Here is a 23,411-nt window from a genome sequence, read left to right as displayed (position 1 = left end):
ATGATTCAATAATCAATGTCTGCCACTACCAACTGGAACGTGGAGTTTAAATTTAGCATTTAAGGGTTTGTCACATTTGGAGGCCCTAATTACGCTTGCAAGATAAGAAAAAAAAGTACCTATACCAAGAAGTAATAGAACCAATAATAGCAGTGGTTTCCTTTTTGGTAAGAATTGACTCTATAACTGACACATCAATTCCAATGTGAAATTCAAATTGGCCAATTTTTTTTGTGTCTTTTCTTACATCCAGGGTTAAATGGAAAAGCAAAGTAACCCAAGAAAGGGCAAAAAAAAAAAAAAAAAAAAAAAAGGAGGAAAGGAGCAAACCAAAACCAGTGGGGTGGTAAACTGGTAATAACGTAAGGGTATCATAGTCAATTCACCGAAGCCGGTAAACAAACCATGTGAGCTCCAAAATTTCAAACTTTTGGTTGGTTCCAAAAAATTCAACAAACAAATGTACTCTGAAATGTCACAAAACACACACAGTCACACACTGACACACAGAACCCAACGAAATCACTTTTGAATATTCAATAAAAAAAACCATCCACGCAAAAAAAAAAAAAAAAAGAAAAGAAAAGAAAAGAAAAGAAAAGAGAAACAGAATAAAGAATAAAAGCATAAAAAAAACTTGAGCAAAGTAAAAAAAAGCTGCTTCGTGAAGACAGAGCTTTGGATTTTCTTTTGACCCTTTTCCCTCCCAGCTCCCAGCACCCCTCATTCTTTTCTTTCTTTCTTTTTCTCTCTGGTAAGCATTAGTTTCTTCACCATTTTCAGCACCATTTTCTCTAATTTTCAAAAAAATTCCTTTTGACTTATTTTTTCTTGGTTTTATGGGAGCTGAATTTGGCATCTTGGTGGCAGCCCACTACATCAAGTAATCTATCTCAGCATCTAAACTTGTTAGCAATTTAAATCTCAGTTATTTTATGTGTTTTTGTAGATGTTTCGTTCTTCTGAGGCCGAATTGTTTGCATTTTTTTTCCTGCAGTTCAAGAAGTCATTTTTATTTGTCCTGCTAGTTTGAAGTTCCAAGATCAAAGACCAGATCGAGATAAAGTTGAAGTTTTTACAAATATATTTGAAGTTTATTTTTTCTTTCATTACTTGATTCTACGGACTTGGAAAGAATTGGGATTATTTATGGGAGATTGGATAATTTATGGTTTGTCCCTAAGATAATGCAGTTTTGAGGAACTGGGGTTTGGGTCTCGTGATTGATCAGTGAGAAAGCACTAGTGGTTTTTGTGTTGTTAACAGCAGAAAATGGTCCCCTCCATTAAGTTAGGCAGATAAGCAAAGTGGGACCTTGAGCAAAGTTTGATTTGCTTTTTAGAAGGAAGAAAAGAAAAGGGGTGGGAGAAAAGTTAACTTTTTGATCCAATTATTGAGATTTTGATCAAATTAGTGGTTAGTTGCTAAGAGATAGCAGTTCTTTTGAAGTTTGAAGTAAACCCTTTTTTAAGAAAATGTCCCAGAAAGGCCGTGTTTCGCCTTCTTTTCAGTCAATCAAATCGTTGCCTGTGGATTTAAGGTTGAGGGGTTTACCAAATTCTCAGCATTTATTAGAAAAATCAGGTGGCGGAATTGCGTCTGAGAGGAATGTGGTGAATGGTGAAGTAATGAGTGATGCCATGGAGGAGGGTGTCAATGGCAATGTTGATGTCGAAAATGATGAATCACCATATAGTAGTTTGAGTTTATCAGCTGAAGAAAGGCCTTCTGTTGGTGATTGTTTGATTCCAGAGAGTTCATCTGTTCAATCTACTGGCCGTTCTCATGTTGAGTCTAAATGGACTGACACCAAATCGTATTCAGTCAAGAAGGTATTTGTTGGTTCTTTTTCTATTTCGCTGGGGATGATGCTTTGACAGTTGTTTTTACTCCTCCTGTTTGTTGCTCAATGGATGTTCAAGTGATATCTTTAATACTGTTGCTGGTGTAGATTGTTTGGCTGTATATTTCTTTGCTTTACCTCTTGTGTGTAGCATGTGTTCCTAACTTAGTGTAACAAATTCTTGCATGGTAAGGTGTAGCTTTCTGCTATGCTATCTGTTCTGCTAAATTTATATGAATACCATGTGGTATTTATGGCTTTTTAAGTTCGTAGCAAGGAATGGGTTGATAACTGAAAAAGTTAAAAAGCAACGATTCTATGGCTTAATGTCTGAATAAGCCAGCAACTGTGGTTTGATGACAGCCTGATGATTTACCATGCTATAATTGATGACAGCTTGATGGTTTAATTGCTGAAGCTATAAGTTTATTTAATCAGGAGTATGCCTGATATCGAATGAGCAATTAGAAGTATCATGCTATAGCAACCACGAAATGAGATTAGATCAACATGATTTACAGTTCCCTTTTGCTCATATTCAATGACCATTGAAATGTTCCATGATCTAGTAACCACAAGTTTAGATTGTATGAAGGTGGTTTATAGCTCCTTTCTTTAATTTGGTTTTTGTTTTTTATCGAATAAAATCGGAAACATGAAGCCTTAGTGGTTATCTGGGGATTAGCTTTGAAATCTAAAACCTCCAGTTTTTATGCTTATCACTGGCTTTCTAATTGAATTTGAAACCATCTGCTGCGATGATGGTTACTTACTTTGTTTTCTAGATGAAGACTAGACTTTAGTTGCTGGGTCAAGTTTGAATCACTTTGCTGGTTTTCTTTTTTCTTTTTTTTTTTTTGGTTTTTAAATGTATATCTAACAAAGCATTTAGGTTAGTCGTGGTAGCAATTTGTTTTCACTTTTTGTTGTTTATGATTTAGTTAGATTTTACATTGCTTTCAATTTGCTTTTCTTACCTCTTCGGGCAGTTGATGTGCTTTGCTTGTGAGTGCTCCCATTGAGGATTTGAGAATATTTACAGCATTTTAATGATGTAGGTTATTTCTTGTATCTGTACAAAGAACATGTGGTCACTAAATTTCGCTTAAATTCTGGCAATCGGTGGAAATTTTTTTTCTTTTGGAATACTAGTGATTGATTCCTAATTCTTCTTGGTTAGTGCTTAGAAGGGCTTCAGTTCTTACAATTAAAAGCTTTGTAGCAAGAGGGCTGCTAGTATAATTGGTTGATTTTGGATGAAATATGGATTGCAAAGAGTAAGACTTCATTCAAAGAAGGTTAATGGGTTCCGATGTGCTTTCTGAAACCATGTGTAGATGTATGAGCTTCAGTAAGGACGGGACCTGTGAGATAAGGATATAAATACATACATAATTTGTTCTAAGTTTTAAAGAATCGTAAATGTCTTTAGCTTGTTAAGTGTGTTGCATCATAAACCTCTAACTGCCAAATCTTCCATTCAAGTAGCTTAGCTAAATTTTGAAGTCATAACCACTTTTCAAGTATGTTTGTCTGTAGCCCCTTTGGATCCTGCAGGAGGTGATCTACATTTTGTTTTCTCTTTTGTATTGTCTTTTCATGAAATCAACTGATTTTGATAGAAAAAGGCACTTTTCAAACTGTAAGGTGGACCACATTTTGCTTAAGTGCCGAAGAATATGTCTATAACTTGTATCTTAAAATATTTTTAAATCAGTAAGGTCGGAGCACTGAAATTTCAAATTAGTCCTTCTAACTTGCTAACCCAGATTGCCAGTTACAGCTTTGGATCTATACTTGAACTTGCTAGAGTAATTCGTATATCCCTTCCCTTAGAGATGCTCAGCTCCTGATTGTCGTAGGTGTAGCTTGTTTCAGATGAGCTGCTATTTTTCTCCTTTAAGTCAGAAGGAGACAGATGCTCATAGTCTGCTTTTGGGACCATAATTTCTGGAGTTCATTTTTTGCCAATTTGGTACATAGAAGCCGGGCAAAGCCATTTCTTGTAGATAACTGCATTGATTATATTACTCTTATTCCCAAGATTAATGCAAATCAAATGCACATGATGTGCAGCATTATACATGATAGAGCAGCAGAGAATGGACACAAGAAATATTAATAATTTAATCTCAAGGGCCCGGACAAAGCTTGCATGGTTTACTGGTCACTGAACTTAAGTACCCTATCTCTGGGAGGCAGGTGCATATCAGCCATAATATGAAAGCAAATCTGGCTAATCTTTTGAAGGCCAAAATTTACCATGGCATTCAGACAGCCTTAGTTTTCAGCAGTGCAAGCTGAACGATGCTGTCTAAAAACCAATCCAAAAACTTTATTCATTCTAGTTGAATCTTGAGTAATGCCAACAGCTGCAGAAGAGATTAAATGCCCAACTTCCTCATTTACCCTTTATCTGTCAGGCAGTATGCAACAAGCCTGCTGATTTGAATATTGTGGGGGTTGTTTGTTTAAGTAGTTTCGGCAACTTTCTTTGGAATATTCTTGGACTATCTCGATAGAAGATAACCTTTTGCTTACCTATTATTATGCCAAGTAAATGCTTCAGCTTCAACTCCAAGTATAAATGGGTTTTGACTTTCTAGCCAGAGGTTTGAATCTCACTGACTACATCCACACAGGAAATACACATCTGGAACAGATATACCTGGTTTGATCTCCTTTTCTGCATGTATATATCCAATTGGTCCATAGGGTATTTAATGTTATGTAACTGCCAAAGTTTTGCTTCTTGACTAAGAGTGCAAACCTGCAATTCCTCTGGTCTACAAACAGCTTCTAATGCAGCTTTATCTGTCAGTAGAGATTAAATCCCTGACTTTCTCATTTACCCTTTACCTATTAGACACCATGCAACAAACCTGCTGATTTGAATATCGTGGTAGTTGTATGTTCAAGTAGTTTTGGCAACTTCTTTGAAATATTTTCCAAGTATATCAATAGAAGATGACCATTTGCTTGCTTACTATTATGCCAAGAAAGTGCTTCAGCTTCATCTCCAAATCGAAATGGTTTTTGGGTTTCTAGCCAGAGGTTTGAATTTCATGTATGTCCACTTGGTCTGTAGGGTATTTATTGTTACATCACTGCCAAAGTTTTGTTTCTTGACAAGAGTGCAAGCATGCAATTCCTCTGGTCTACATGCAGCTTCTGATGCAGCTTTGTCTCCTCTATTCTTCAACCCAGACTCTCTGGAAGAGATTTGATTGATTCTTGCCATTACTTGTGGTATACTAAGGAAAGTCCTTAAGAACGGATAGCTTGTGGCTTTACAATATTTTTATCCTTAATAGTGGAGGAAGAGGCTGATTGGCACAAGATACAGTAACATTTTGGTATATTTGATTAATTTCAATGTTGTCATTGAGAAAATTTGCCCATCACTGGGGCCTGATCTGTATAATTTTGAGTTAAATAATGGAGCAGCTTCTTGATGATTGTATGCTTCTCCAAGAAAATTGAACCTTCACAGCTTGAAATGAAAAAGAATGATTTATAGTTAGCTTGACAAATTTCTTGATGGACAGCTGAGTTAAGAGCACATATAATGGCAGAGTTTTTTGCCTTTCGTGAATGCCTTTGCTTTTAGTTTGAATTGATACAATCTATAAATTGTACGAGGAAATTTTTGGAATGGCTTCTGTTTCAGTGTAATTTAAATCGTTGGAAAAATACAAACAAGTAGGGTCTGATGATAGTGTTCAAGCAGATCCATATATTTTGAATGAAGTCAAGGGTGATATAATAGAGTTGAAGGAGCCCGATGACCCTCTATTTAATCCTTCCATTTCTGGGATCTTTACCCCTCTTGACATGATATGTTAAGAAAAAACACAATACAGTGACCCATTGATTGAACCCTGATAACCTTGGTATGAAAGAATTACTAATGCTCCCAGGTTGATGCAAGGTTCCACCAGTTGGCTAAAAACCTGGTTATTAAAATGTGAACAAAAACTTTTGTTCATTTATGAAAAACAATCTTTCTTCTTGTGATGTGATATCTTTCTAGTAATTATGCACATGCTGATTGCATTTTGAAAGAGCAAGTACTGTTGAAGTCTAAATTTTTGTGCTTGTTATCATGTATCTCCAGCCAATATTTTGTTTTTTACTCCATTAAGAAGATTTTAAGTTATTCTTGACCAACTGGTTAAAGCTCCTCATTGCAGAAACTCCAATCATGGTTTCAACTTCCTGATGGGAACTGGGAACTTGGAACAATTCTTTCAACAGCAGGGGCTGAAGTTGTGATATCGTTATCTGGAGAAAAAGTAAGCCTAGTTTGCTAAATTATGAAATTCTGCTTTTCTTTAGACAGTAAATCTTTTTTTTTTTTTTTTATAAATTTTTTCCTCATATGGTCCTTTGTTTCAGATTTTGAAAGTGAACTCTGATGATCTGTTACCAGCAAATCCTGATATCCTTGATGGTGTTGATGATCTTATGCAACTTAGTTACTTAAACGAACCATCAGTTCTATACAATCTTCAGTACAGATACAATCGAGATATGATCTATGTAAGAATTTAGAATTTATTATAGTTTGATCTTGGTGTATTATTGGTTATCCAACTCCTTAATAGCTTTCACTTCTTGCAGACAAAAGCAGGGCCAGTCCTGGTTGCCATCAATCCCTTCAAGAAAGTTCCACTCTACGGAAATAATTTTATTGAAGCATACAGGGTTAAAACCACTGATAGCCCACATGTATATGCAATCACAGACACAGCCATGAGGGAAATGATTCGAGGTGTTTAAAGTTCTCATTTTCACTTGCTGTTATGATACTTTTGTTAGGACACTTCACTTATCTTCCTTATTGTACCTTCGTTTCAGATGAAGTCAACCAATCAATTATCATAAGGTAAGGAGGATGCTTACTTCTTTATAAATGTGTCTTTGCCTCCATACTTGATTTCGTTATCTCTTACCTTTTGAAAGTTATTCAATCTGTTATCTATTCCTAAGAATCTTATCCCTGTAATCTATAGAAAAGATCTAGCAAATCTGCTAGTTGAGAATTTGTGTTCGGAGGCTTGTAGTCAAAGCTGGCATCTTACTGCTAGTTCTTGCACTTGCTCCAATTTTTGTTGGGTAATTATTTTGGAATGGTCATATAGATTGTTGTAATGCCTTTTCAGTTGAGATTATTCGTGCAACCATGAGGTAAGAGGACATTTAAAATGGTCATTAACATGTTATACTCCATCCATTGTCAATCTCGTGCTTCCCTCTCTTTGATTTCCAAAAATAAAAGTTGCCTTGTAAATGGGGACACATAGCTTTACTAGCTTTCCCATTTTGCCCTTTGAAAAAGTAACACTTTCTATGTGCGAAGGCATTTCTCATGGTTATGGATTCAAATGTGAGGATCGTGTTGTTAATTTACCCAGAGCCACCTCTACATAAAGTTGTAACTTGTCCCCCTAAAATTTTAGGCTTATTATTTGGTATCTGATGCGACAAAAAGTGTCTCACCCTTATATTAAGTTTCTGTTAAACTGTAGAAAGATTATTAGTCTTCCTACTATTGCAGTTGGCGGGATGGGAGGTATTATTATTACCTTGGAACTATTATATGTTCTGCACATGAAATTATTTGGTTGGGTTCGTGCCTCCTTTACTTTGGACTACTAAATGTGGAACAGACAATTGTCTCCGTACTTAGGAGACAAAGATACGGTTTCATGTTTATATGCACTGTCAGTTGCTGCCAAAAATTGACATTTGTGTGACTCACTTGAGATTTGTAATTGTGACATGAAGAAACCTTCTAGTCTTGAAGTTTGTTGAGAAACTTACTGCCACATCATGTTCCCAAAATTTTTGGAAGCAAGATAATGGATTGTTGGTCACCCACTCAGTGCCAATTGGTTTTGAGTTCAATACTCAGATTCTTCAACTGAAACCCCCATTGATATCATTCCGCATGTGACTCAGCTCCTTCTTAGCTTGTCTCAATTTCATGGGCTCCTGTGAGGCCCACCAAATTTTCGTAGATTCTTGTGAAGTGCCTCCTTTTGTTCTATACTCTCCTCCGAATCCCATTCAATCTTCATGGGTTCGCCAATCTTGAGTCATGTCAGAGTAGGGCAGGGGGCGTTAAGCCTAGTCCCCAAGGTTTTAGAAACAAAGCATGCCGATGTTGGGTCGTTTGACTAATTTCCAATTGGATTTGATTTTGGATTCCCAGTTTCTTTAGCAGAGCAGATGTCAACTACGTGATTACCATATGAAGTAATTTTCACAAATTTGACATATGATGCTTGATTTAGATAATGGTATCTGGCAAAAATTAGAGGAATGTTTTATCTAATATTCTTTCTGGGGTTGTAAGCAAATTTAAAAGAGTATGTATTTGTATTCCTCATTTATTTTGTTTTTTTACCAGTGGGGAAAGTGGAGCTGGTAAAACAGAGACAGCAAAAATAGCAATGCAGTATTTGGCTGCATTAGGAGGTGGAAGTGGGATAGAGTATGAGATATTGAAAACAAATCCAATACTGGAAGCCTTTGGTAATGCAAAAACACTAAGGAATGACAACTCAAGTCGATTTGTAAGTTTCATGTTCTGTGCGTGAACCTCAGTTAAATGTGCATTTTGATTGAGTTCTAATCAATTCACCAGAAGGTCACTTTTGAACTTTTCAACCTCCTCTTGCAAAATCAACAGGGGAAGCTGATTGAAATTCACTTCAGTGAAACTGGAAAAATAGCTGGTGCCAATATTCAAACTTGTAAGATGCCCAGCATTTTGTCCTTGCAATGAAGTACTTTTTAAGATTTTGTAATTTTTGGTATTACAGAAAACTGACTTTTGTCTTCCTTTCCCTTCAAATACGATTCTCTTTTGCTGCAGTTTTACTAGAAAAGGTATCCCATCCAGCATACTTAGTGATTTTCATTTATGTTTTTTTTCACCATTTCAAATTTATGTGACCTAATTAATTTTTTATGCACAGTCCAGGGTGGTCCAGTGCACAGAAGGAGAAAGGTCATACCATATTTTTTATCAGCTCTGTAGGGGAGCTCCAAAGAGCCTTAGAGGTTGAAACATTTCCATAATGCATTTGTCTGAGTTAAATATTTGTTACGTTTTGTTCTTAGTTGTGTGTCAATATTTTGGTGCCTCTTTTTATGCTTGGATTCTTTTATTTTTTCCTGGTATAGCTTTCTTTTATGGTGATTGGTATTTTTAAGTGTTAAAACAAGACAATTTTTTGCTTTAAACAGAATTGAAGCTAACAAAGAAATACTGGAACTTCCATTTGCAAAATTAGAAAGGCAATTTTTTGCTTTTTCCTTTTCTCTGGAGCAAAATGATTTTTTCTTTAACTACCTTGTCTTCCCTTTTCCTTTGAAGCAAATTTATTCAATTATCCTGTTTTCCTATCCTGCCTTCTCTTCTTTTGAGGTACGCTTGTTGAGAGAAAATTAGGAATGTATATGTGGTTTTCATTCGATATTATGACCCTATTGAAATGGTGCTTCCAATTATGTTTCTAGTTCCATTGCCTTGCATTGTTCTGGTTGCAATTGTTAATTACTGCACTTCGATGTTATTTTTTTTTTCTGTTTTTTGACAGAGAAATTGTATTTAAGAAATTGGGACGAATATAAGTATTTGAGTCAGAGCAATTGCCATGCCATTTCTGGGGTTGATGATGCTGAACAATTTCGTGTTGTGCAGGTACTTTTTGATGTTTCTGATATGTCATTTTCTGTCTTGTTAAACCAGATATGGGAATTCAAGCTGTTATTCCGCTTTTATTATGCTTTTTCCTGTCAAAGAAGAGTAGCTTCACAGTAATGTAAACAAATGGATTAAGTCGTATTTTTTCTTTTTTTTAATCAGGAAGCTCTTGATGTTGTTCATGTTAGCAAAACAGACCAAGAAAGTGTATTTGCAATGCTTTCTGCTGTTTTATGGCTGGGAAATATCTCCTTTACTGTTCTTGATAACGAAAATCACGTGGAACCTGTAGAAGATGAAGGTAATGTTTTATAGGAAAACTGTATCTAAGTTTTCTGATTACACTACTATCTCTTAGCTGTATTCTTGCTTCCTGATCAGTTTCTCTGTCTTGGTAACTTTTCTGGCTGGCTAAATTCATATTCACTTTAAGAAAATGTCAGAAAATTTTCCAATGAGATATAATAACCTTTGTTTTTAAATGAAGGCACACGTCTGTACATTTGAGTTCTGCGCCAAGGTGAACATGCATCAGGTGGTTGTAGCACAGAATTCAATTTGGATAGTGGAAATAGGAATTCAGATTTGTTCTGCTTTAAGCTTTTAGGCAAAATTTTAGTTGATTTTTATGCCAATCCATATGTTTCTAAGGCAATGCATCACCATCCAAAATGTTCTTTTACATTTATTTTTAGCCGTTGACATGTGAAATGTATGTCAGTTGCATTAATTGCTGTGTCCTATCCATAATCCTAATCTTAATTCACTCTAGAGCTAATTTTAATCAAATTGCTTCTTTACTTTTGTTTGTGTGCCTGTCTTGCTTTTCTTGTTTGTTTGTTGTTGGATGCGACAAATATGCAGACTGGTCATCTATTTTTTTTTGTTGCATTGTTAATTATGTTGTGATAATCCAGCTGTAGAATTAAGTTGAGAAGGTTCTTATGAAATAGAATAAGGAATGTAGACGAAATTGTGGAAAACTGTTCCAAGATTGTGGATCCATTAGCCAGGCTAATTATGGAAATTTTGGAACATTAGTTTACAGTTGAAAGATTTTATACTGATATTTGCTTAAATGGCTATGCTGGAGTTTGGCACATAACCCACTTTATTCAGATTATATGCAAATTGTTTAAGTTGTGTATGAGAGCTTGTGCATTGTAGAATGGTTTAATGGCCACTCATGTCTACTGAGCATCTATTGGACTATACTAATTACTGTTGTCATGAACTATCATGGTGACACGAATTTATCTGTCAAAGTTAGCAAATCCAGGCGAACCTTGTCGGACAGTTGTACTTGCACCCGACATTAGACCCTACTTTTATATATTTGATTGAGGCAAGAATCATGTGCTTACTGAAATCCTTCAATTACAACCACTGGATTCATAAAAAAGACTTCACTATTACAAGATGGTGGCAGAAATAAGTAGTAGTTGTTTCATCAGTAATACATGTCAGTTGCACGCTTGATGCCTTTGGATAGTTGTACTGAATGTAGTATTGGCGCGTGCTTAAGTATGGAAAAGTGGAACCAAATACAAGTAGGATCTCCTACCAGCTTGCAATTTTCTGACCCTGAACAGTGACTTGAATTGGAACATGTTACTATAAATCTTAGACAGTGCTTTACTTAGTTTTGTGTCTGGTATAAGAGCATTATTTTTGTAGTACTCAGACGAAGATGTACATGATTATTCTTTGTTAGAATTGTCTGTTTCCTGTGTATATCATATTCGTCAAAATCTTGGAAGTCCCATTAATCTATTGCTTTCAAAATTGGTTTTTTGAATTAGCCTTTTAGATATTTATCCTTGATGCGTATGACTAGAATATTTGGGTTACTTTTTTAATAATCTTAACTAAGCAATTTAATGTGTAAATTGAGATGGAATTAAATTATTGTGTTTTGGAGTTTTGCAATTTAAGATCAGCTGGACAGGAATAAGATCATGGATAAATGGGAAAGAGAGCAGAATTGTTTTTCCCTTTCCTCCATATCGTTATAAAATTGTGCAAGATATTCAGTCTGTGCAAGCTATGAATTTCTCATGGATAGTTTGCTTGAACTCACCCAATATTGGATACTTGACCTTGCAGGTCTAGTTAATGTTGCAACCTTAATTGGTTGTGGGATCGCAGAACTAAAGCTGGCGTTGTCAACTCGGAAAATGAAAGTGCGGAATGACATCATAGTTCAAAACCTAACTCTATCACAGGTAACAATCACATCTTCATTTGTCAATGAAAGGTATAGATTTGCAAAACTGAGTGTTCTTTTCCTCATTTTTAGGCCATTGACACAAGAGACGCCTTAGCAAAATCGATTTACTCTTGTTTGTTTGACTGGCTGGTGGAGCAAATTAACAAATCTCTTGCAGTTGGCAAACGTCGGACTGGAAGATCAATCAGCATCCTTGATATATACGGATTTGAATCATTTGAAGTATTTCGTTGGACTTTCTGTTTGCCTTTTATTCACTATCTATAATATATTATTTTGTGTGCAAAATTTCTCCTATATAAAAATAGAGGTAATCATAGTTTTTTATTTTCTATTTCAGAGGAATAGTTTTGAGCAGTTCTGCATCAACTATGCCAACGAAAGGCTGCAGCAGCACTTTAATCGTCACTTATTTAAGTTGGAGCAAGAGGTAACTTCTTAAACCATATTTTTCTTTTACCTCTGTATTTCTACTGAAGGCAGAATCCTGATGTTCAGATCTAATATTCTTATATTTTCATGGATTTGGGATTTTATTTATTTTTCTGATTTCTAGGATATTTCACGCTAAGCAAATACATTAACATACATTCCCGGACACATACACCCACACGGATATATGCACATGTTATGTAGTTAGTTAGCATTAACTTTTTATGGCTTATGTACTCTTTTTTTCATATGAAACCTAAATGTAGTTAGTGACAAACCTTGGCTTTTTAGTATGGGATGTCCTTGCACTTTGAAAAAACAATGGGCTTAACTGTGTAGAATGCTAGGCTGATTTGTAGTTCTTCTTCTGCAGCTGGCCTAATGTAAAGCTGAATGCCATTTCTTCTTCTTACACTTTTGCAAAAGAAAGCAGAAGTAGTTAGCTATAAATTTGATGAATCTGAAGAGCTCTGTTGAGAACTGAATTTGATTTGCTTGTCATTGAGAAAATGCATTACTAGCAACAGACTAAGGATTGGTAGCAGCTATATACTCTTCAATCTGAAAAAGCTGGCAAAGCTGTTAAACTTTCCTTGAGGTGTCACACCATCTTCCGACAAAATGACTGGCAGCATGTTCTACTGCATCTGGGACGATAACCTTTCGGTAGAGCATGATCTAATTTAATATATTCATTAAGGTGTATGAACTGCTTGAAACTGCTTCTGGATAAGTATATGATTGGTTCCAAACTGCATCCGAGTATTTGATTCTTCATGCAGATCCAGATCTTGACTAGATGGATTCAGAATGGATTTGATTTGCATGTGTCTAGACTGTTGGCATTAACTTGTACTCTCCCTATCTAGAGAAAAGTAATCAGTTTTTGGCATTTAAAGTTATTGGCTTCAGTTCAAGAAAGATATTGTATCATAGACTTCATTCCATATCATATTCACTTCTACTGTGGATGGTTTGCATCTGGTAGAGTTGTTTACTGATTTGGTGTACTTAGGAGCTGGAACAATAAAAAATGCGAAAAAACAAACATTTTATGGATTAAATATTACCTTAGGGTAGAGTTCATCAAGTTCAAGTTTTCAAGTGCAACGGCTTTTAGCTTCTTGTGGGCCAAGAAAGTGACTTTTAGTAGGTCATCTGCTTTGCATGGTTAGATTGCTGTTCTAGTTGACACAATTTACGCTAGTTTGGACAACATCACTGTATAATTGAATAATCAGGAAGGGCTATCTCATGCAACTTTGATATTCTGAATACAAAGGATGAATTTTTTACCTCGCATTATTAGATGCATTGTAGTTTTAATTGGCTAAAGGCTCATGTTTGCTCACAGCTTTGAGCTTGTTATTTTCACAGCAAAAGTATGTTTTTCTAGGTCTCAAAATCAATAATCAATTTGAATCACCAAACATTGTTGCTGGTGGTTTATGAAAATTTTGATTTCTTGTACTTGGATATTTGGTTGTAGGTGGAACTTTTAAGAAACATTAATCATGTTGTTCCGTAGAACTCTTTTAACTCCTTTTGAAATTCATTAATGTTTAGTATGTTCCAGGAATATATTCAAGATGGCATTGATTGGGCAAAAGTTGATTTCGAAGACAACCAAGATTGCCTGAATCTTTTTGAGAAGGTATGCTGCAGTCTTTTGCCCTTTATGCGTTAGAAGAGCGCTCTTTCTATATGTCAATTTGGGAAGTGAAATTTCCCATTTTTATTTTGCTTGGTATTGGCACAAATTTTCTTATTGACAGATTCTGTATTATTGCATGTGAATGCAATAGAGAACTAAAAATCCCTTTAATAGTGTTTAAGGAATGGATGTTGACTTTTGCTGCAGACAGCTAGGATTGTGTTAGCATGCCAGTCCTCTTATATACATGCAACTTTGTGCATTAGGGGTGGCAATCGGGTCGAGTTCGTGTTGGCGGGTCAGGTTGAGGACCAAGTATAACAAAAAAATCCGTTGACCCGAACCTGACCTGCCAACCCGAAACGGGTCAGGATACCTGACATGAACCTGAAAATTTCGGGTTGGTGGGTTGACCCGAAATGACCCGAAACTTAATTTTAATTTATTAATTTATCACTGTAATTTCTAATAAAATCAATTTCTCACAAAATTAATTACATCATCAAGTAATAAAAATTTAAATAAATAATTTCAAACCAAATCTAAAATAAATTAAACACCGTAAAAGTGTTTTATCCCAAACCAAATATAAAATAAATTAAAACAGCATAAAAGTGAAAAATAATATAATATATTATTTGTCCAAATATAATAATTTCAACTTCACACAAGTTAAATAAATTCATTTAGGATTAAGTATTTAATGCCTTTGAAAAAAAAGAATGATTTGTTTAGTTAGATAAAATAATTTTTATGTTTATTAAATTATTTTTCATAAACGGGTTATATCGAGTCATATCAGGTCATCACGGGTTGACCCGAAATCGACCTGTTTTCTTTTCGGGTTTATCGGGTTCGATCCGATTTTGATCCAAACCCTTGAAACTTCAACCCAAACTCATTAATTTCGTGTTAGGTTCGTGTCGTGTTTTCGGGTCGTGCAGAAATTGCCACCCCGAATGCAATATGTTATTTTTGTTGGCAAGTTGTGCTATTGAATGTATGAACACAAGAGAAGAGTGTTAGTTCACTAGTTGATTGTCAAAGATGTGCTTTTTGAAATTTCTCGTCCTCTGCAGAAACCATTGGGTCTGTTGTCTTTGCTAGATGAGGAGTCTACTTTCCCGAATGGGACAGACATGACTTTTGCCAACAAGCTCAAGCAGCATCTAAAAGCAAATTCTTGTTTTCGAGGTGAACGAGACAATGCCTTTTCTGTATGCCATTATGCAGGAGAGGTATGTATCTTTATGATTGTAATTGCTTTCTACTTGTCTGCTCATCCCTCTCTTACCCCTCCCCCCCCCCCCCCCCAACCACACCCACACAAACAAAAAAAAAAAGATTTAAGAATTGACTTTTTCACCGGAAAGGCTGAAAATGTAAACCTACTGCTGGAAGGACAGGGAAGGAAAATTCTATTCTGTTTTTGAGATTTACAGAATCCCTACAGTGGAAATTTGGAAATTTGTTTAAACGAGAACAATTGGCTTCATATTCTTCCAAATTTAACTATTACTGCATTAATCTTGATGGATGTAATATAAATGATTGGGGACTAAGTGTGCTAAACTGAAAAGGTGAAAGACTGGATTGGATGAGAAGAATTCTAATTAAAGGACCATATAAACAATTTTATGATAAATATTTTCTTTTTACTCTGTTCAACTACTAAATTTTTTCCCAAACTTGTGCTTTCTACCATGTGCTGTGTGTTTTCTCTTCTTGCATCATAAAAGCTTTAATCATGCTTACTCAATCAGAGAAGCTTGCATCATTAAAGCTTGCTTGTCTTCTCAGGTCACATATGATACAACTGGATTTCTGGAGAAGAACCGAGACTTGTTACACTTGGACTCTATTCAACTTCTATCTTCTTGCACATGCCATCTTCCTCAAATATTTGCTTCAATCATGCTTACTCAATCAGAGAAGCCTGTAGTTGGTCCATTGCATAAATCTGGCGGAGTTGAGTCTCAAAAGTTTAGTGTTGCCACAAAGTTTAAGGTAACTTTTTTCTTCTCAAATATATTATAAATAATATTGAGTATCATGTATGGTTTGGATAAATGAAAGTTTTCAGCAATATGAATACATCCCTTGGATCTTCTTGCTATAATTCTTATTTGCTCAACTAAGATACCAGTTTGTGATGTTTTATGTGCATGTTCTAGTGAAGTAGTCACAATGCTGAAACTAATGATGGGGAGAACTAAGATTTCAATCCCCTGGACAAGACTATGAGTCAGAGCAGTTGAAATATTCTACTGCTCAAGACTTTTTTTCCCCCTTGGGACTGAGGGATTGCTGGAGAGCAGATAGTGGATGTGCCTCAGAGGAAATGTTAATCGGCTCTAATGCTATCATGCTTCAGAGTGTCAGCAACTGTGATTGTGGTCCCCACCTTGGAAATGTTGCCATAGAGGCTTTAACCTCTGTTCATTTTAACTGCCTAGTTTTGGAACCTTAAGTGAATATACACGGATTACATTGTAATGATGGAATGATGTTTTTGTTGACTAAAATTTCTCTTAAGGTATCAATATGGGTGCAGTTATTGTGTAATAGTTTAAAATCACACTGTTTTGATTTGAGTCTTTGCAGTTCAAGTTCTCAAAACTGAAAACATAGTTGCTTTAGTTCAACCCGATTTTGAACTCTGAACGTAGATTAGTTATGATTACTTTTCTTCATTTCAGATTTTTTTGTTTCTTGGAAGGCATTTCACTTTGCCCCTCAGGTTTTTTTTAAAAAATATTTTTTAAAACTTTTTAAATAGATCGAATATAAATTTTTTGGGTTGGGGGGAGAGTTGTTCTGGAGGAGAGGAGCAGGGTTATTGACTTAGGCATCATTGGCCGTTGGTGCATGGCTGTGATTGACTTAGGCATTATTGGCCTTTTAAGGAAGTCAAGTAACTTGATTATTATTTTCTCTTAGTCCCTTAGACCCGCGCATGGCTGTGATTGGTTCAACCAATATATGACATGATGTTGCATCTGCAAAGTGATTTTTATGACAGAGAAATGGTAATCAAAGTGCGAAGTTGGTGTTATTGGTGATTTTAATTTGTAATTGTGGAATATGCAGTTTCTTGATTTTGCTTTCTTAGAGACCATATATATACTTAATAGCTCATCTTTGGTCCTCTGGTGGGTGTCAGGGCCAATTATTCCAACTGATGCACCGTCTTGAGAACACCACCCCACATTTCATACGCTGTATCAAGCCCAATAATTTGCAATCTCCGGGGGTTTATGATCAAAAACTAGTTTTGCAGCAACTGCGATGCTGTGGAGTCTTGGAAGTGGTTCGAATATCTAGATCTGGTTTCCCTACCAGAATGTCTCATCAAAAGTTCGCTAGAAGGTAAAGCAAACAGTACCTCACTTCATCTGCTCTGAAAATTACTTGTTGCCTTGCACTTCTTTCCTTTTATGCTATCTAATGTCATTCCTGCATCAGGTATGGTTTTCTTCTTTTAGACCATGTTGCATCACAAGATCCGCTTAGTGTTTCAGTTGCGATTCTTCATCAGTTCAATATTCTACCAGAGATGTATCAAGTTGGCTACACAAAGTTGTTCTTCCGTACTGGACAGGTGAGATCAATATTTACATCGTTTATCATTCTCCTTTCATTTTTACTTTAACCTTGCCTCAATTTCCCTATCCCTGACCATGAAACTGGAGAAAAATCTCTCTTTGACTTTTAGTTCCCAAGTTGTGGAAACTTCGTCTTGTTTTGGTCAATACCAAACTTAAAAGTAATTCCTCCTGCTTCCTCTGCCTCCTGTCCATGCAATTTCGATCCTCTTAGTCCTCTAAATCTGAACAAGATGCTGCAGATAATACAGCCTCTATTTACTATGTAAAGACCTTACAGTTAGGCCTGAATTGACCTTTTAGTCACTCTTAACATGAATTACTGTGATGATATAGGGCATGATGTGCTATTGTAATGTTGCCCCTGAAAGGGGGAGGGCTCATTCACTTAAGGGAAGGGCTCGCACTGTATTTTGTTATCTTTTTTTCTGAGTTACCTGTCTTAAGGCCAGATTTTTGGTATACTGGAATTTGCAAGCTCCTTAAGAGCTTGGCTCTTATTTGGGAACCTAATTTTATGTGAATAATTTTCTGCATTTTGATTTCTAACAAGCCAGGAAGGATTTGCATCTCGTTGCTTGCATTGCTGGGATATGCTGGCATAGAGATGAAGTTGATTCGCTTTCACATGTAACCTGGTTATATTGCTTGTAATTGAGGATTCTATGAACTTTAAAGAATTATCTGCAAAAATGCGCATACACAATATGCATGTTTCATTTTCTTGGATTAGGTTTTTTTTTTTTTTTACACAAAGTGTTTATCTTTCCCCTTTGTACGTGGAAGGCCCCAGTTTGCAAAATCAAGTGAAGAAAATCTCTTAGCATATTTTACTTTCCAAGACCATGAGTAATACACAAGGAACTTTTGAGTATAAAGTCCAGTTGTGTAGGTATTCAATTAACGTAGATGACATACCATCTTTAACATCTGCTCTGGTGAATGTCTTACTTGCCTTTATAGTGTATCCAAATGATGTCCACTTTCAATAAATTTGGAGTTTTCATGCATTATGAATTTGTGGTGTTTTATTAGTCTTGATTCATGTATCTCCTTTGCACAAGAGTTTGGGTTACAAAGGGTAATGTAAATGGGAAGAAACCTCAGAGTCTGTGAATGGTTGCATGTGGACAAAGCTATATTATGCCCATTGTAAAGTATGTACTGCAATTTCAAGTAGGAAGCCTTGAGATATAATCAAGACTAGTTTCTTACTTTTTGAAAGTATTATCTATTTGTGATCCCATAATTATCTTCATTGAAGATTTTGGTAGATATTTGCATTTCCTCATGTAATTTTTGTCTCATTATATCGTAAAAATTCTCAGATAGGAGTCCTTGAGGACACAAGAAATCGTACTCTCCATGGTATCTTGCGCGTTCAAAGCTGCTTTAGAGGTTATCAAGCTCGTTGCCATATTAGGAATCTGAGGAGAGGAATTGCCACTCTGCAGTCTTGTATATTTCTTTCAAATCCTGTTTGTTGTATTTGTTTTGACATGATAATCGATACCTGATGCTTATTTGTCACTATATTTTACCATTTCTGTGCAGTTATTCGTGGTGAGAAAGCTAGGAAAGAGTATGCTATCCTATTGGAGAGGCATAGAGCTGCTGTGTGTATACAGAAGCAAGTAAAAGCCAGGCATACTACAAAAAGATTTAAAAATGTTTCTGATGCATCAATTTTAATCCAATCAGGTGATTATCAGAATTTTGTTGGCTTGTTTAGAACTGAGAACTATTCAGAGTTATCTTATTATACAGTTTGATCAAGATTTGAGGATCCTTATCCGAATTTTGTTGGCTTCTTTTGAAGTTAGACCTATTCTTAATTATCTTATTATTCAGTTTGCTCAAGACTTGAGGGTCCTTAAACTGCCAGTACTTGATCCCTGTACTTGTCTAATACTCTTATGTTTGGCCAAGCTTTGGAAATGGCCTCTGTTTTGTATAATTTTAAAAAAGGAAGTGGAAAGATGTTTTAATGATATCTAAACTATTTGTTTATGATAAGTGATTGGACGCCAAATGTTAACAATTCATTTATTTGGAAAATCTTTTGGATGCGGAAGTGTTTGTCAAGCTTTAGCTAGCTTCAAGTAGTCCATATTTTGTAATTAGCTTTCGGTTGAAGTATTGATGTGGGGCGTTTGCTTCTTTTTTTCCTTTCCTTTCACCATTTAGTTATTCGTGGCTGGTTGGTTAGAAGATGCTCAGGAGACATAGGGCTACTACAGTTTGGATCAGAAAAGGTGAGCTCTGCTTTTACTTTTGTATCGTATTAAATAATCTTCAAGTTTGTAGAAGCAACTTTTTATTACTGACATCAATATTTAAATCTCTTGACATCCTTTCGGAAAAAAGTGAATCTCAATTTTGAATTCATCTTTGTACATTTATTACATCATTGTCTTTGAGGATATTATGTTGAACCAGATGGTAAGCAAAATTCTTCTCTCCATTCTTTTTAGGAGCTAGTATACAGTAATTCTGGGCAACTATTTGCTATGTAAAGTTTGTCAACTTTGTAACCTGTTTCGTGAAAAGAAATTAAATCTGAAACTTAAAATCATGGCTTAGCTTTGCCTTTTTACATGCCGACTGCCATGATTTTAAGTTCATAATTAGCACAAATGTTCTTTGATCTCTTTCTTGGGTGAATATTATTATGTTGCATTGTAGATGCGGGGTTAGCTACTTCGTTTGTTCTTTTGTCATCTCATTAAAGCTACTATGAAATGCTTATAACATACTGACTTTGCTCGAGTTTTATCATAGTCATTTGATCAAGTAATTTTGACTAATGCAAGTCTTCTATATTTATATCAAGTCCAGATGTTACATTCTACCCCTAGCCTTTTACATTTTCAACTTGCATTTGGTATATTTGCATTCTGAAGTTACCAAAAATGTCCTCATTTATAGCACACTGAGCTTTTGTTTTCCTCATTTTAAACTTTTAAATTTACCACCATGTCGTAAAGCACCCAAAGCTTTCTCACTTGTAACTGAAGAAGACAAAGTATGTGATTGCATTCCATGGCAACCTTCCTCAAGGTTGTAAAGCGGCTTTAGTGGTTGAGATTATACTGAAAAGAGTTTGTGTGTGCATATTAACAATGTGAACAACAGTTTTTTTTTTGTTTGGGAGGGGGGGGGGGGTTTGGTTGGGGGTGTTTAAATGGAGCTTTGACAAATTCAGGTGCAAAGTGTCAAATCAAGATTTAGAGTTCAAGTGGAGTTGATGGTAACTGTTTTTATGCATGGACTTTGGTTTTGAGGATATAGTTTCATGCACGTAGAGTGAGTTTATCCTACCCAAATGTCACAATCCAGTAAAATACTGCTGGTTTTCTGTTCATTATTCTGTCCCTATGATTAAGGTTGATGATATTATGCATCAGCCGTGACTGTTTTGGAGCTTTGATAACTTCAGGGGCAAAGTTCCAAATCAAGATTTAGAGTTAAAGTGGAGTTGATGGTCTTTGTTTTCATGTATGGACTCTATTTTAGTTTCAAGGTTTTAATTTCTTACATGCAGAGTGAGTTTATCCTACCCACTAAGTCACAATTTAGCGATAAAATACTGCTGACTTTCTGTTCATTATTCTGTCCCTACAATTATTGATTGACTATATCGTGCATCAGACGTGACTGTTTTTTCTACATTTTTTTTAAACCAGGATAATGGGTCAGAAGACGTCTTAGTTAAGTCATCATATCTTGCTGAACTACAGCGCAGGGTTCTTAAAGCTGAAGCTGCTCTGAGGGAGAAGGAGGAGGAGAATGACATACTTCACCAACGGCTCCAACAATATGAGAATCGGTGGTCTGAATATGAGTTGAAAATGAAGTCCATGGAAGAAGTATGGCAGAAGCAAATGAGATCCCTGCAGTCCAGCCTTTCAATCGCAAAGAAAAGCCTGGCTCTTGATGATTCCCACAGGAATTCTGATGCATCTGTAAATGCAAGTGATGACAGGGAGACTAGTTGGGACGCTGGAAGCAACTTTAGGGTTTCTGACAGCAATGGGATGAGACCAATGAATGCAGGTCTAAGTGTGATTAGCCGATTAGCTGAAGAGTTTGAGCAAAGAAGTCAAGTGTTTGGTGACGATGCCAAATTTTTGGTGGAAGTAAAATCAGGTCAAGCTGAGGCAAATCTGGACCCTGATCGTGAGCTTAGAAGATTAAAACAGATGTTTGAGGCTTGGAAGAAGGATTACGGGTCAAGACTGCGGGAAACAAAGGTGATTCTTCACAAACTTGGAAGTGACGAGGGGTCTGGGGACAAGGGAAGGAAAAAATGGTGGGGAAGGAGGAACAGCTCAAGGATAAATTGAGTTTATTTGTTGCAGAGAGCAGATTGAATTGCATCACACTAAATCTTGTAAAAACATGCATTATAGATCTTTAGTGAGTGAAATATGTCGTATATATTCTTATTGGTGCAACCAGTTCGTAATTTGTAAGAAATTGCATTCTTAAAAGATCAAAGCTATGGTTGATCACTCCGTCACTCTCAATGGTATTTGACGTTGTTCAGTCGTTTGCAATCAAGAAATCTATTTTACCTGTCATTTTTGATTGGAGAAGAAGTCAAGAACGGCGGCCATAGGAACATAAAAGCCAGGAAACCGTTCCTCTTTGACTGTATTTTGTTACTTTGGCTGTCTAATGTGTCAATATAACAGAGAAATATTAGGCGTCATGGAATGTGTGGTTCTGTATCTATTGAGATAATAGTGAGGGTTAACAAGCTTGTAGGGAATTTGAAATCCCAATAAACAAACAAATAAATAAAAATAAAGTAAAGTATGTTGTGAAATTAATAAAATAAATTACTAAAATGAGGATTGGAACAGTAAGTAAGAAGTTGAGAGAGAAATGAGAACTATTTTTTTATTATTTTAACTGATCAAAAGTTGTTACAAGAGAGGTTATGATACCTTTATATATGAGTAATATAAGATTACACATACATGAACCTTATTAAATACTCGTTAAGGAATAGGATGGCTCTATTAATGAACTAACGAACAACAATAGAATTCATTCAATGTATCAATGAATATTGTGGAGGATTCATGAATCAATCTTCTCAAGAATACACATCCACATCTTTAGTTGTTTCATAACACTTTCACTTGAATGTCCATTACACAGAATATGCTTTGTTAAAACCTTATTAGGGAAAAATTTAGTGGGACAAAAATCTTAATGAAATTAAAAGTGTACACTATTCTTGTGTATTAATTTCTCCCTCTGATGCAAACATCATTTGAGATTTTTTACCTGACGCATTTCAATATTCTTTACCAATTTCTCAAAAGTTGTAGTTGGTAATACCTTGGTAAATAAATCTGTCAAATTATTATCTGATTGGATTTGTTACACTTCAATTTCACCATTTCTTTACAAATTATGAGTAAAGAAGCATTTTGGTGAAATATGTTTCGTCGTATCTGCTTTAATGTATCTTCCTTTCAATTGAGTTATACAAGTTGCATTATTTTCATATAATATAGTTGAAGGATTTTCTTTCTCTCAGGATAACCCATAACTCTTTTGGATGTAGTGGGTCATTGATCTTAATTAAACACATTCTCGACTGGCTTTATAAATTACTATTGTTTCAACATGATTCGATGAAATGGCTGCTATTGATTGCTTTGTAGATCGCCAACAAATAACTGCATCACCACATGTAAATAGATAAGCAGTATGGGATTTTATTTTATGCGGGTTAGATAAGTATCCAACATCAGTATAATCAAGCAATTCATGTTTCGATTTATTTGAATAAAATAAATCAAGATTAATTATTCCTTGGAGATAGCAAAAAATATGTTTAATATCATTCCAATGTTGTAGGAGAGGAGCAAAATCTTGCTAATAAATTCACTACAAATGATATATCAGATTTT

At 35.5% G+C, this 23,411-nt stretch overlaps 1 protein-coding gene across 1 annotated transcript; it reads left to right on the top strand.

The window, feature by feature from the left end:
• Positions 1-645: 645 nt before the first annotated feature.
• On the top strand, positions 646-22,029 carry LOC113715341 (myosin-1). The gene is made up of 24 exons (XM_027239524.2): positions 646-883; positions 998-1,832; positions 6,037-6,138; positions 6,242-6,385; positions 6,467-6,617; positions 6,704-6,731; positions 8,259-8,424; positions 8,541-8,604; positions 8,727-8,740; positions 8,830-8,914; positions 9,454-9,557; positions 9,723-9,861; positions 11,667-11,785; positions 11,860-12,012; positions 12,131-12,220; positions 13,799-13,876; positions 14,956-15,114; positions 15,677-15,883; positions 17,040-17,245; positions 17,342-17,477; positions 18,810-18,939; positions 19,036-19,182; positions 19,669-19,736; positions 21,168-22,029. The coding sequence occupies exons 2-24, from the start codon at positions 1,476-1,478 to the stop codon at positions 21,825-21,827; spliced, it is 3,507 nt and encodes a 1,168-aa protein (XP_027095325.2). The 5' UTR covers positions 646-883; positions 998-1,475; the 3' UTR covers positions 21,828-22,029.
• Positions 22,030-23,411: the final 1,382 nt, after the last annotated feature.

Source organism: Coffea arabica, chromosome 11c (assembly GCF_036785885.1).
Source record: "Coffea arabica cultivar ET-39 chromosome 11c, Coffea Arabica ET-39 HiFi, whole genome shotgun sequence".
Taxonomy (NCBI): domain Eukaryota; kingdom Viridiplantae; phylum Streptophyta; class Magnoliopsida; order Gentianales; family Rubiaceae; genus Coffea; species Coffea arabica.
Note: the sequence above shows the minus strand (reverse complement) of the source record. Positions and strands in the feature narration are given on the sequence as shown.

Bases quoted from the DNA above. Each gene is read 5' to 3' on its own strand.
- LOC113715341 (XM_027239524.2), top strand. From the start codon at position 1,476: ATGTCCCAGAAAGGCCGTGTTTCGCCTTCTTTTCAGTCAATCAAATCG. The intron at 6,386-6,466 runs GTAAGAATTTAG...CACTTCTTGCAG, and splicing joins ACAATCGAGATATGATCTAT to ACAAAAGCAGGGCCAGTCCT. The intron at 8,915-9,453 runs GTTGAAACATTT...GTTTTTTGACAG, and splicing joins AGCTCCAAAGAGCCTTAGAG to AGAAATTGTATTTAAGAAAT.